Below are 14085 nucleotides of genomic sequence, written 5' to 3' on the forward strand. Positions count from 1 at the left end.
ATCCCATTGGAGTCAGCCCATCTCTCCAGTCTGTCAAGGTCCCTCTGCAGAATCCTCCTGCCTTCCAGCTGATCAACACTTCTCCCCAGCTTGGTGTCATCAGCAAACTTGCTGATGATGGACTCAATCCCCTCATCCAAGTCATCAATGAAGATATTGAACAGGACTGAGCCCAGTACTGATCCCTGGGGGATTCCTTGCGAGAGCACTACCCATTCAAATTCCAAGGCAGGATCTTCTCTGTTAAGGGCTGGAAGCTCAAACGCAAGTCCTGAGAGTGTATACGTATTGTGAAAGGACAGTCCTTTAAATCCACTATCAGCAAATGGCAATGGTCTGGAAGCATCGAGGGGTTCGGCATGCCAGGCTGGAGAGCCCCCATGGCTTCCATCTGGGAATTCACTGCGTGACCATACACTAAAAGTGCCTGTGGGTCCTTTTCTAGATCTATATCTTTTCCTGAACGTTTTTCTAAAAAACTTTTATCTAGGGCTACTTCGCTCTCCATTGCGCGCTTAATTTATTCCTTTAGTGCAGCCTTTACCTGTTGCAAGCCGGTAGCCCCGTCCCGGACAGCGAGCCTCCTCTTTCTCCGCTCAGGCACGACGACTTTCTGCCCGTCGATCGCTGCTATCGACGCTGCTCCGGGCTCGTCGCTCCTTTGTTTCGCTAATGTGGGTCTGCCGAAGTGTCCCTGTTTGGGCGCCACTATGTCGGGAGCGATGAGGGAAGACAAGTAGGCACTCAATGTGATTGATAAGCAAGCTTCAACTTTATTGAGCGTTCAGCGTTCCATTTATACTGTTTTTGTTAATTATGCCTAGGAGTCAGTTACTGATTAGCTACTACTGAAAAGTTACATTTGCAGGCTCCCCCCACTAGGGGATTTTCCGCCTGGACCCACACCTTGTTTACTTGCTATCTTACTTCTTCAAACTCTGTAACAAAACCACCAAGGACACTGTGTCCTTGCCATGTCTGTTTACCAAGCCATTCTCCAACACCCTCCACCTTCTTTACCCATCAGGTGACTTCTGACATTTTTGTTCATTATGTAGTACTACAACTGATGAGGCAAATTCCTTTTAACTTTGTCAGTTAATCATTTTCATGTGCAATTGCATTCTCTGGCATCTCAAGCCAAGTAAATGATCATGTCCATGGAGTTATTCACATTTAAATGTGTGGTTTTTTAGGAAGGTTCTTCTGTGTGTATTAGCAGAAAGAAGGTATTTTCAAAAAATATTAGGAAAAAAAAAAAAAAAAAAAAAAAAGGTGTTCTTAGTAGTGTTTGTGAAATTTTGAGTATTTTATCCCCATTTTCTAATCTTAGTGATCTAGAAGAACACATCTCATCTGAATGTGGCACAAAAAGTTGTAGAGAAAACCACAAGTCCTCAGGTGTCACTGATAATGAACTGGGAGCTTAGGCCCAGCTGTGCCCAATAATCAGGGCCTGCCCCAGCCGGAAATGGGCGGGGCTGAAGGGCAAAATAAAAGGCATGCTCCCAGAAGCAGAAAGAGAAGAGATGAAGATGCCTGAGGAGAGGGACCCCGAGAGATATCCGGAGAAGAGCCATGTCCCCCAAAGAAAGGCTTGCTGCAACAAAAAGTGGTACAGAAATCAGTTATCAAAAAAAATGAGGGCTTCTTGAAGTAGTCTTATTCAAAGTGTTTGTTTCAGTGAAGGCAAGGAAGTCTTGTAGTTAGGAACATAAATGTAGGTCATATTTTAAGACGAAAGGCTACATTAGGAATGCAGGGACTAAGGAAGTTGCTGGCCACATCATGCCATCTCTGCATAGTGAGCATAAACTTTGGGCTCACAGAAGAGTAGAAATTACAATGCTTTAGTCCCTTGTTAGTCCCTGTGTAAGGGTAAAGGATGTGTAGAGGCTGATCATGCTCCCAGGTGTCACTTACTGCAGGAGAATGGGGTACAACCCCAGTGACAGCATTCTGTGTGCTTCAGTTCAGGTTTTTGGGATTTATTATATCATAGGAAGTGGTTTTTTGGTAGGTTCATCTTTTTAAATAAGGATGGTTTTCTGTAGGCATGGTCAGATCTGCACAGGCATTCACGTCTTAGCCAAGGCACAGGTATTGGTGTGTTGTTTCCTCTTTGTTTTTTTTATGACCCAGGAGTTTTTGGAAGAGAAGATGGAAAATTTCCTTTTGGAAAGATTTACCCAGACAGTGTTAGAGCCAATTAGGCTTTCAGGGAAGATTCTTATAGAAACCAGGCTGGTGGAACCAACAGGCATGCCTGATGCTTTATACTGGCTCACAGTCCATTTCCACTTAGTGCAGAGAGACATGCAGGAGCAATCACTTATGTAAAGTGCTACTCTTAGGACCAAAATAGGAAAAGTTCTTTTTAATAGCACAAGGGTGGAAAGTCTTTCATGGTTTTCTGCCCTTCCAAAGCCATGCTGTAGTCTTGCACTAGTGCTTTTGTGTGTCAGAATGGGGGATCAGCAAGAGCAGCATCTTCTGGATAACAGGATCTTCTATTTCTTCATTTTAACAGGAAGATTTTGTCTTCATCATTACAAGTACCAAGCACCTTCTGTGCTCTCCAGACAAGCACCAGGCAGTACATCCTGGGTTTTAGCTGCTATTCTTTTGCTGAAAATAACAAAATCTCTTCTGGGATGATGCTTCAGAGCATGATATTTTCTGCTTGGCTGGTATTTGATTCAGGTTTTCTTGGCATTCAGTTATCACAGTACACCAGTACAAATCCTGCAGTGCTTCTCTTTAGCTTTGCTACCTCTTGCTGTTTTATACCTCCAGACAGTTGATCCAGCCTCACCTTGGAAGGCACACAGGCATTTCTCTTGGCAGATGTTTCTGTATAGGACCAATCTGGATGAAAAGAAGCTCCTTACTCCTTCCATACTAATTCAGTTTTAACCTGGATACCTTCCCTCACCTTCCCTACCACTGAACAGGGGAAGAGTGGCTCAGAGGTTGGATGGATGTGAAGGGTTGTAGGGTCAAGTGCTGAGAAGTATTTGTGTCTCTGTGCTTGTGGGACCCAGCACCTTCTCCTTGCCCTCGTGATCACAAGCCAAAGCTGACTTTTTGGCTCTCCCACTTTTTCAATGTGGTTGCTTGCTAAGACCATCAGACAGGGAGCCCAGAGGATTCAACCAGGATCCAATACTATCTTTTTCATTACATTCCTGTTTTCTGCTGGAGTTCTGGTCCCCCTAATTGCTTTCTCACTCCTTAACTGCTTAGTAGTAGTGGTCAGCCTCTATTTTGCTATGTTCAGAATTACTTTAGTAATTTAGTTTGGCATTGGTGAGGTTCAGCTAAAAAAAAAAAAATATTTTAAGATAGCTGCTCTGAAAAGAATGGCAATACTCTTTTCCTGAACTGTGAGATTTTCTTTCACTTGATCTGTGAAATGTTCTGGCAAGCTTTGTGCAAGGCAGAGCTGGGAGCTGGCTGGAAGGATGCTGGGCAAGGAAGAGGCAGAGATGGGGCAGCACCCATGTTCCTGCTGTGCCTCAACACTGAGGCTCTTGCTGCCTCTGGGATCACTCACCACAAGTGATTCAACATGAGGGTGTGCAAATTTTTTTTCTACAAGGAAGACAAGAGTGTTCTTGCAGAGGGGACCTTGGAGAGGAAGGCAATGAATATTCATGTCTCCTCTGTATTTTTTTTGCAAGTGTTGGTAAAATTCTTTTAAGTGTTTCCATGAAAGGAGGAGTGATTTAGGAAGAAAGACAATATTCTGGGAGTTAGGAGAGCACTGTTTTCCCTGAGACTTACAGGGTGACATTTAGCAAGGAATCTTGTCTTTTCCCCTCTACATGTAAATGAGAGTAACAGCATTTCCATATTGCACTGGGATGCTGGGAGTTTTAAAAGCTCAAGCACATAAATGGTAGGGGATACACCAGGTAGTAGTTAGCACAGAGTACATAAGACTTCCTTGGTTGAAAAGAGGTGGGATTATGGCCTCATAACTTCCTAAAGGGGCCAGTTTGGGAAGGGGCTTAGAAGCCTTCTGAAAACAATGTTCAGATTCTGCAAATATAAGAGCACTGAGTTAGAGCCATATTACTGAAGTGGTACCACTCCAGTACCAGCTCTTGGAGTGGTTTATGGGACTTTTTAATGGAATCTCTGGTACCATTCCATTTGAGGAGAGTGCTCAGGTAAACCTGTACTTGGATCCTGCCACTATAGTGATGATGATAGAAATAAATACTTTAAAAAAAAAAAAAATGCAGTGTCCTGGCACCTGGTTGAAATTTGATACGAAAATAATTAATGCATAACTCTGGACCCATGTTTTACTTTTATTTCTTGCATTACTGAAAATAAGTTCTCAAGAAAAATAACTATTTGATTTTTAAGGGCATCAATGATGCCTATATTTTAAATCTGGGCAGCTGTCCACTTTGTTGGCCAGGTCACATATAATAAGTAACAGTCTTTTCTTCAAGGGCTACTATTTTTTTATTGGAAAGGTGTAATAAATGGGTGAAAAAAAAAGGGGGGGGGGACAGATAGGAAGAAAGGGAGGATGAGGGAATGATTAAATCAGTCTGCATCTCTTACAGTCAGCTGGCAGTCAGCATTCATAGACAATAGACATGTAGGGTTTTATTTTGTTTTTTTCTCTATTGAAGGGAGGGAGCAGGATGAAGAATGCAGTTTAATGTTCTTTAATAAAAGAAGGCATTTCTTTTCCTTTCCTTAGCAACCCTAAAAAAAAAAAAAAAAAAGAGTATCTCATCTAGTACAGTATATGAGATGGTTTTGTATCAGACATATTTGCTAACTGTGCAGTTTTCACTTTTTATTACTGAAGGTATTTGAAAATTTTCCAGTAGAACTCCTAATTCACAAGTTGGATTTAAATTGAACTCTATATGCAGATATCAGTTATCTTATAAACAGGTTCTGTAACAAAATTTATTTTAGCAAAAAATTTTTTTGGGAAAGTATAATGTCTTCTCCTTTCCCACTAATAGGTTTGAGATGAAGATAAAGACTTTTTTGCTGAATATATCTATATATCAAAATGAAATACTTTATGGTCAGTATTAGCTTCTGATTAAAATTGAATATAATAATGCCCTTTGGGGAAAGGGAATGGATTGATTTATAGCATTAAGTCATGTCATGTAGTGCATATTCATATTGTCTAGACTGTATTTTGCTGATAGTAACTGTAGTTGGCTCAAAATGAAATTGCCATGCAAAATATGACCTGAATTTTACCTGCAAGAAACTACAGCATGCTCCAGATCCTCTGGACAACTTTTGTCTGACCAATGTTACCTTCTATGAGAAAGATGCAGTATGGGTTGCCTAAGCCTTACTTCAAGAGCTGACAAAGATAATTTACTTCTATATTACCCCCAAAAAGCATTCCTTAAAGCACAGTTGCTTACATCTGGTATTAAACTGTCTCTAGAAGTTATTTCCCTTATTGCAGAAGTAACTCTGTATTTTAGTGACATATCTTTGAAAATTGAAATACTCTGTTGCTTAGCCTGTTGATGGGAAGATGTCAAGTGACTTTATTTTTGTTATGACCATGGTATCTGAAGCAGGCAGTCCCTAGGAAGGGGGAAAGTTGTAAACTTCCCTTTGGTGGAAGGTGGTTAAAAGAGGCATCCTGTAGCCACCTGGTTTACCCCACGTTGTTTTCTCTCAGTCCACAGGCTTGATGGGATGCCTGTTGCAGCTGAATTATGCTTTAATTTTAACAGTGGATGACTTAACTGATTTGAAGTAAATAACTGGGTTTGATTTACAGTCTCAGCAGATTTATAAGAAGCTTTTGAATGCGCAGTTATTAAAAAAAAAAAAAAAGGGGGGGGGGAAAAGTTTACAGTCACTGGGCAATGTGTTTGAAGCTCAGTAATGCCAAACTTAGAAACCTTATGGTTCTCAACTATTCCTTTCTGGCATGAAATTGATGTCAGAAAATTCACTCCCCATAAAAATCATAATCCTCAGGGTAAGAAGACTGGGTCATTCTTAAGGCCCTGATATTGTTGTTTCACACTTTTTCCTTGCTTGTTTAGCCTGTTGGCATCACAGCCAACTCTGTGACTCAAAACCCAGTAACAGAAAATTTCAGTCATTTTAGTCATTCAAGGAACTTAATGCATTGTGTGGTGGCATCATTCTGTAATAAGAGTTTAAGAAGCAGCATGCTAAAAAAACCTAGGAGCAGATTTTGCTGCTCTGCTTTAAAATTTTTGGCAAAGGTACAGACTTGAGCTTACATGGGGTACACCATCATATCACACCTGAATATTTGGTAACCAGTGGGATTGTTAGAAGAGATAGGTGTGATTTTGAGTTGTTACCCTTCTGCAGATCCCTGGGCTCATAATGGAAAGAAGATTTTTATCCTTAAACCTGCATTTCTCAGGAACTACCCAGTATTCATGCTCAGCCAATGTACTACAATGTGTCTGGCTTCAGAACATGTTGGTGCCTGACTTCTGCTTCACAGCATCCTAAGAAACTAAACCATAAAAAAAATCCCTGAAAATGTCAATCTCAGTGGAAATAAAAGAAATATACAACAGGATTGTTGCAAGGCAAAGTGTAGGTGGAACAGCCCAAGTGGAGTTAGACTGTGTTTTGAGTAGAGTAGGAAATTTACAGAGCTATCTGCTGTTCTGCTTAGGAAGCCCCACAACTGGCTTTGATTGCCATATCTCATCGTCACCACTTGGATTTTATTGCATCAATGTGAAGACCAACAGGGATACAGGGATTTTGTAGGCCAGACAGCCTCCTGGTCTCTGTGGAGTCCTTGGAAAAGTATGGATCTGCTAATTTGAGAAACTTGTAAATTATGGGGAATTTCAGGCGTTGGATTTTGTTTGCTTAGTAAGTGGGCTGAATCCAGTGGAAATATAAAAATCAGATTTTAAGCTGCAAGAGAAATGCCAATAGAGAATAAGTTCCTAAATGTGTTGTCTTCTGTACCTTGCTGGAAGCCAAATGTTTGAATCTCTGAGTGACTGCATTGAGTGCATCTCTGAGAGACTGGGTGTCTTCAGGAGATACCACAATGCTTTCATTAAGTATTCATAATATTTAGATTAAGCTCATATTTTTGAAAACTCTTCATCCTGGGGAAACTGCCATTGTCTAAATGTTCACTTTTACAGGTTTTCAAAGCAATATCTTCTAATATCCTGTAGGCTTGGAAGAATAGCAACTTTATTTTTGACTGTAACTCAATTTATTGAAATGTAAATTATTTTACTCAGGAAAAAAAAAAAAGGAAAAGCTTTCTTTTCTTTTGAGTAAGTTTAAGTCTAGGTTCTTTAATGTGTTTATTTAAAGTTATTATGTTTTAAGATTTGCAGTACAGTTTCTCAGAAGGCTGATTTAATTCTAAGGAATTAGATATTTGAGGGTGAGTCATTTGGAAAAGATAGATGGTTATTTTTAATTTGATTTTTCATTCTTAAGTGTATGCAAAAGTCATTCAGGACATGGCTGAGTTCAGACACTGGTGTGCCTAACTTATTGAGTGCTGACATTTGTAATAAAAATCATATATTGTAAATGGGATTGCAGGCATAATTGTGGCAAATTGTTGTCAGTAGAAGGGCCACAGAAAAATCCATGCCAGCAAAACTTTCCCAAGCCCTGGTGTCAGTATAAGGTGTCTGGGCTGCTAAATAGGAATGGTGCCCTCAGAGGCACAGTGTAGGCAGCACTCCTGATTTCACAGCCTCTCATTTCAGAGTGCTTGTACTACTGTTCACCTGGTCTCAACCGTTACTGGCTACTTCAGAAAAAGAAAGGCTTGCTACTGTTTGTCTTCCAGAAAACTTCTTTTTGCTCAAATGGAGGCAAAAAGCCTGTCCCCAAGCTGGTGCTTCTTTGGTACAAATTTTGCTGGCTCCTTTGCAGATATGTAATTTTATATCTCTCTTTTTAAATGTTTATTTCTAAGTAGATAGTAAATTCAACTAACAGGTCTCTCCATGCCTGGCACAGTTTTCATTTACTTACCTTGCACAATTCACAAAACCTCAGCTGCTAAGAGCTCAGTTTTCATTCATAAACAGCACTCTGGTCATGAAGAATTAAGCTGCACATATATGAGAAAAAAAAAAAGGTAACCTGAAAACTGAGAAAACATGGAGGAAAGCATAAAGTCTCAATGATGTTATCCCATTTTTGTTTAATCTTTATCTTCTCGTTTTTCATGCTTTTGCCTTCCAGATTAATCTTTTCATTTCACCTTTGTTTCTGTCCGACCTCTTTTGACTCAGAAAGATGCAGAAGATGCTTCCTTATCCTAAACACAATGAAACCAAGTCTTCCTTACTCCAGGCTGATTTATGAGAGTAAGCCCTGGAGGCAATACCAGGTTGTAGAGTAAGGGATGTGGACATGCCAAGGTGACCTGCAGAGCTGTTGTCCTGGCCTTTGGGACAAGAGGGACCAGAAGGTGACTTCTTGGCAGGAGGCACTTGAGCAATTCCAGCCTTGCACTCCTGCATGGCACTGCCCTTGGGGACCAGGTGACAGCTTCCATGTGTCAGGATGCTCATCACAGAAATGTTAAGCTCCTGGAAGTTTAATACAGGGATCCTCTCTGTTTATTCCCTTAGCATATGGCCACACATCCAACCAACTGTTGCACAATCCTCAGATCTACCCAGCTTGTTTAACAGAATAAACAAGTGATTCTTAGCAGACCTGACTACCTATGACAATGCTCAGCTGTCGTCTGCAAAGATTTCTATAAAATAAGTACTTGCTTTTGGAGCAGGAAGAATAGCAAAAAATTCCCTCTGCATTGGTGGTTTGGAGGAGGAGCCACAGGACCTCCCCACCCCCATTCTTCTGCTTTTAAAATTTATTTCCCTCCTCTTGTCTCCCCCAAGCAGGTCCAGAATACAGCATGAAATTCCTTGGTGGAAGTTTGAATATTACATTCATCAGAAGAGGTCTCTATGGGTTATAAAAAAAAAAATTATTTCTTTCTGGATAAATCAAAATTATTATTCCTTTGAGATCAACTTTTGGAAAAGAAAAAGCCAAAACAACAAAACAAAACTGACAAAATGAAGTGGGGTTTTTGTTGTGGTTTTTTTTTTTAAGCATTTAAATCATTATACATTTGTGAAAATACAAGAAAATATCAGTACTGATTTTTAAAATTTATTTATTTGCTTATTTGTAAAGGTACAAAGCCATGTCCAAAGAGAGAGAATAGGAATTGTTCCAATGTCCTATGGTAACTTTCAATGACATTTTTGCTTCTTGAATGCTGGGTAGATTTCCAGGTTCCTTTAGGGAACCCTCATTACGGTCATGTTCAGAGCAAGGAAAATTTCAAGTATAAAAGGCTGTAGAAACTAAGTTCTTTCCCTTAAAATAGAGACAGTTTGAAGCATATGTGCACTGAGTATTTTTAATTTTAATTATAGTTCATCTAAAACCATTTCCCAGTTCACTCAAAAGGTTCTAAAAAAGATGCCAACTACTCTGATTTTCACTGAGTAGTGAAAGGATCTTAGATCCTTTATCACATTAAAACAAGGGATGCTTTCAGTGAAGTGCAAAAATGGAAAAAGTTTACTCAATTTTTCTGTTTCTAGTCTTTCTTCAACATCTGGAAAAAATGAAACCTGTTAACATAATTTCATTTTTATATTCACTGTGTGTGATGAATCCTTGATCAGTACAGTAGTATAGATACAGGAATATGGAACTGCATTTCTCTCTCTTCTGTTAACTAAAATCTTCTACAAGTCTTGATTTCAAATTATAATAATTATAGCAATGCATAGAGTACGTGTTTGAAAGTTAAAGTAGGAATTCAGTATGGCTCTGATTTTCATGGACTCTTTTGTCCACAAAACATATATTTCCAGTACCCTTTGAAGATTTAGCCACCCTCATATAAAATTGCTACTTTCTCTATGGGCATAATAATATTTGTATGTTTGAAAAAAAAATGGAAAAAGTGTACAAAAGAGACACTTTTGCTAGTGTCCATGGTTTACATAATGTCCTCAACTAGAATTTAAACTATTTGATTTCTTATATACCCTTATGAAGGCCTTAAGAGGAAATCCTAGATTTTAAAAAGTAATAAAGGAAGGATGATTGCATTTGGCAGATATGCTGCAAGGAAACTGTTATTTCTAATGGAAATCCCTCAATACATATATATAATATATTGCTCAGAATAAATGTTTTCAGGGGGATTTCTTTCTAGAGATTTCTGAAACAGTGTGAATGAAAGGAAAAAAAAAATCAATTATTTTTAAAATGTGAGTAGAGTAGACATCTGTACATCCTGGGTCTTAATATATGGATCCAGAAATAGGCATTAAATGGATTCAGTAACTTCTTGAGGACTAGAAGATACATATATATATATATACACACACACATATATGTATTAAAATATAACATAATATTATAAGCCTCCAGTGCAACCAAAACCTGATCTCTGTGATATACAGTGCACTCAACTTCTGTGGGAACTGGAGAGCCATTCAAAGCAGCTTAATGCATAGCTGCTGGCAAACCCAGAGAGATTAACAATTTGATTCATAAAAAGCTGTTCTCTGCTAGTTAAGTGGATTTTTCACACAGAATATAATTTTATGGGGGAGTGGATTTGGACAGTTCTTTATAAACTGCTTCTTTTGTGAGAAACGTCATGATTCCAATTCACTGCAAAGCCCATGGTACAAAAAAGCCAAAGCTGAAACCAGATCTATGGGATCTCCAGTGCATTTTTGCAACTTCTACCACCCATCAAGTGGCCAGGTTAATTGCTGGATTAGAGTGATAGACCAACCAAGAAGGTCTGGTTTCGATCTGAGTGTTCTTTACAAGAGTGTGAGATCTCTCCTCCATTTCATCCAGGAGGCTTCGAAAGGAAAATATGAATTAATGTTCTTATTTTTTCTGGAAACTTTCAGCATAGTCTTTCAGCATTGCTTGTTTTGTAATGAAGAGCTTCACAAGGAATGCAGCTGAGATGAGGTGAGGTCTCACAAATAGCCTGTACTGCTGGTACCTCCATGTCCTTCCCAAATACAACCTTCAGGGGAAGGGGCATCAGGGAAATAGGTGTTAAGAGCTACCAATGCTTTCTGAAATCTTGGTCACTAAGGTTATGGTGAGAAATTGCTTCTGGATATCTGACTTTCCTGGGTTGCTAAAGAACCTCAGATTTTACTATTTGATGCAAGTTGTTATCCCTAATATGACTTCAAAGAAATTATCCTTGTTTTCTATATAAAATACAAGTTTAATTCAATTTCTTGTGACACGTTAATGAATAATAAAGGAAAAAATGCAGCCAACATTTTACACATGAATATTGTTATGTTAACAGATAGAATAATGTGTGTGCCATGCATTTCATTTATGTACAAATATGAACTTTTCCTACACTTAAAGAAGAAAGCAGTACCCTCCTCTAGTAAGCTCTCTTCTCTTCTTCCACTCTCCAAGGTATAAAAATCTTCCATGCTTCTCATTACTGAAATGAAATTGCTAGTTTCATCTCTAAAATATTTAAAATTTAATCTCTTTTGTAGCTTTCATTCTTTATAAATAATGTTTTCAAAATTGCTTTTATTCCATGGAAAACCTATCTTCAATTTTCAAACGCCTCATTGACTTGGTGAACCACAAACCTTTAATTCTGTGAATCCAACTTCTGAAAATGGAAAGCGGATGGATTGAAAATGCTTAAACTCTTGATGATTTCCAGAGGGAAAGAGGTTTTCTGATATCTTTTAAAAGCAGGTTGTGTATTTTGTTTGGACAAGGAAAAAAAAAATCCTTTTCCTCCCTGTTGTCTAAAGTATATTAGGGCTCACATATGCCTCGATGCACCTGACATGGGCCTTCTCTGGAGGTTGGATGCAGGACTAAATGGAGCATTTCTTTCTTCTGGCTCAGCATATCTTTGTAATAGGATCTATCAGAAGGGAAAAGGTGCAATATTCACTTAAAATTTAAAGGAAAATGAGTAGCAGAAGGAGGGAAATCTGAGAGAGAGAGACACAGTGAACTGTGTAATGGGATGGCTGAGATGAAATACAGCGGGAAACTATTCCTCATATTTTATTGAGTAAATCTTGTTTATCTTACCTGTACCTTGAAGGACAACCCATGATTCTCCTTGTCCAGAGTATGTAGCAAATATATGGCTGATAAGCCTTCAGTTATTGTAAAAAATTGAATGACTACAATTTCTTTCTGAGTTGCTTCATATTCCACAGTGCAGCATGTATGTGGTGGTACAAATACATACATGGCTCTGAAGAGAAAACCTGAAGTGATCCCAATGAAGCTTCTGTGTAAAATAATATTTTATTACATTTGGCTTCTGTTATTAGGAAAGGATCACAACTTAGGTTAGCACTATTTCAAAACCATTTTAATATAATGAATGTTTTTTTGTAAAATAAAATACCACTGGTATTTTTTGTTGAAAATATTCAACTGGAAAGGATGTTATTGAGTTACTAATGTAAGAATAACTAATTCAGTCTAAAAGGGTGGAATCAATACAGTACTGCCAATGAGAATAGGAGGTAAAGAAATCTTCATGAAGTTATGTTCTTTCTGCTTCTTTATAGTGTTTTTTATTGTTATTAAGTACTGTGAGTAAGACTCTAGTAGGATGACTAATAAGAAAAATGCCAGATTTAGAATACATTTACAAAAAATGGGTTCTTTATCTCGCTAGAAAAAGAACTTACTGCTTCAAAACACTTGTGATAGGTAGCTCTGAAGTTGCCCTTGTGTTTTGAGAAGGCAAACTTGTTTTATTGTTAGGAAACTCATCTGTATGGGTACCACAGAGTAACTTTGATGCTACTTATTGTAGCAGTTAAATCACAAATCTGGCAGCATCCATATTTCCCAGGTCTATTTAAAAAAAAAAAATTAAATGAAAAGTAATGTTTGGATATCCATGTCTGTTTTTTTATATATAGTGGGTTAATACTTACATGCCTAAGCACTTGTTTTGTTTTGTTTTCTTTTTTAAATTTCTGTGAAGAATTTATCTTTTTTTAGTTACTTCAAAGATATCTAGTAAACTCTTTTAAGCACTACCAGTGTAGCATCCCCATGGTGTGACAGGCATCCTGGAACACTAACTTCAGAACTCAAGTGGCCTCAGATGCTGCCTTCCCACTGCCATCTGGTACCACCAGCCAGCCACAGCCATTTTTCCAACCCCTCTGTCACAAATGCACCATCATTCACTAACGTTGCTTCTGAATATAGCATCAAAAATGCACAGACCCAAAACTATTTCAGAGACCTACACACAAATGTGTATCCTTTATGCCCTTGGAGTTGCAATCAGACTTTTGCACTTAAAAATGAAGAATCCTCTCCAAGCAATATGTATGCATTGAGAGTTGGGTTACTTATTACATACCACAAAAAATATATATGCAAAACCAGGTTGAGCTCTTTAACGGAGTAGATTGTTTGCTTGGTGAAGCAGCTGAAGGAATTCAGTTATTCATGTTATAGTTGCACTTCTGAGCAACTTTTTCTTTCTTTTTTTTTTTCTTGGCAGACGTACAGCAAATAGCCATTGACTGGATCACTGGGAATTGGTACTTTGTGGATCACATCAGTGATAGGATATTTGCCTGCAACCAGAACGGGTCCCTGTGCATAACCCTCATCGAGCTGGATCTGAGTAACCCTAAGGCCATAGCTCTTGATCCAACGTCAGGGTAAGGTTTTTTTATCTGCTTTAGGATTTATTTTATATGGTGTGTGCTTGTCTGCTTGTTTTTCTGTTAATTGTTTCAAACTCGAGTGTGTGGAAAAGGAAATGTTGAGGTTTTATTTCTATTGTATCCCCTCACTCGCATAAATATTGGAAATGGCTTTTAACAACTTTAATTACATTAAAATGTTGAAAACTTTTTACCCTCCTTTAGAAGGTCAGCTACAATGGTAAAATCAGATTGTACTTGCTTTTTTTCTTCCATAGATACATTCAGCATCACTTGGGAATAAAGCCTTGCTTAAAATACAGGGTACTAAAGGGCTTTAATTCTCTAATGG

General features: G+C 38.4%; 1 protein-coding gene across 1 annotated transcript in view; it reads left to right on the plus strand.

Moving 5' to 3' along the window:
• The window catches only part of LRP1B (LDL receptor related protein 1B), a 631173-nt gene that overhangs the window by 358996 nt on the left and 258092 nt on the right, over positions 1 to 14085 (plus strand). The window contains exon 7 of the mRNA XM_071746448.1: positions 13586 to 13748. Within this exon, the coding sequence (XP_071602549.1) occupies positions 13586 to 13748 (163 nt within the window). The remainder of the gene's footprint in view (positions 1 to 13585; positions 13749 to 14085) is intronic.

Source organism: Heliangelus exortis, chromosome 6 (genome assembly GCF_036169615.1).
Source record: "Heliangelus exortis chromosome 6, bHelExo1.hap1, whole genome shotgun sequence".
Lineage (NCBI taxonomy): Eukaryota > Metazoa > Chordata > Aves > Apodiformes > Trochilidae > Heliangelus > Heliangelus exortis.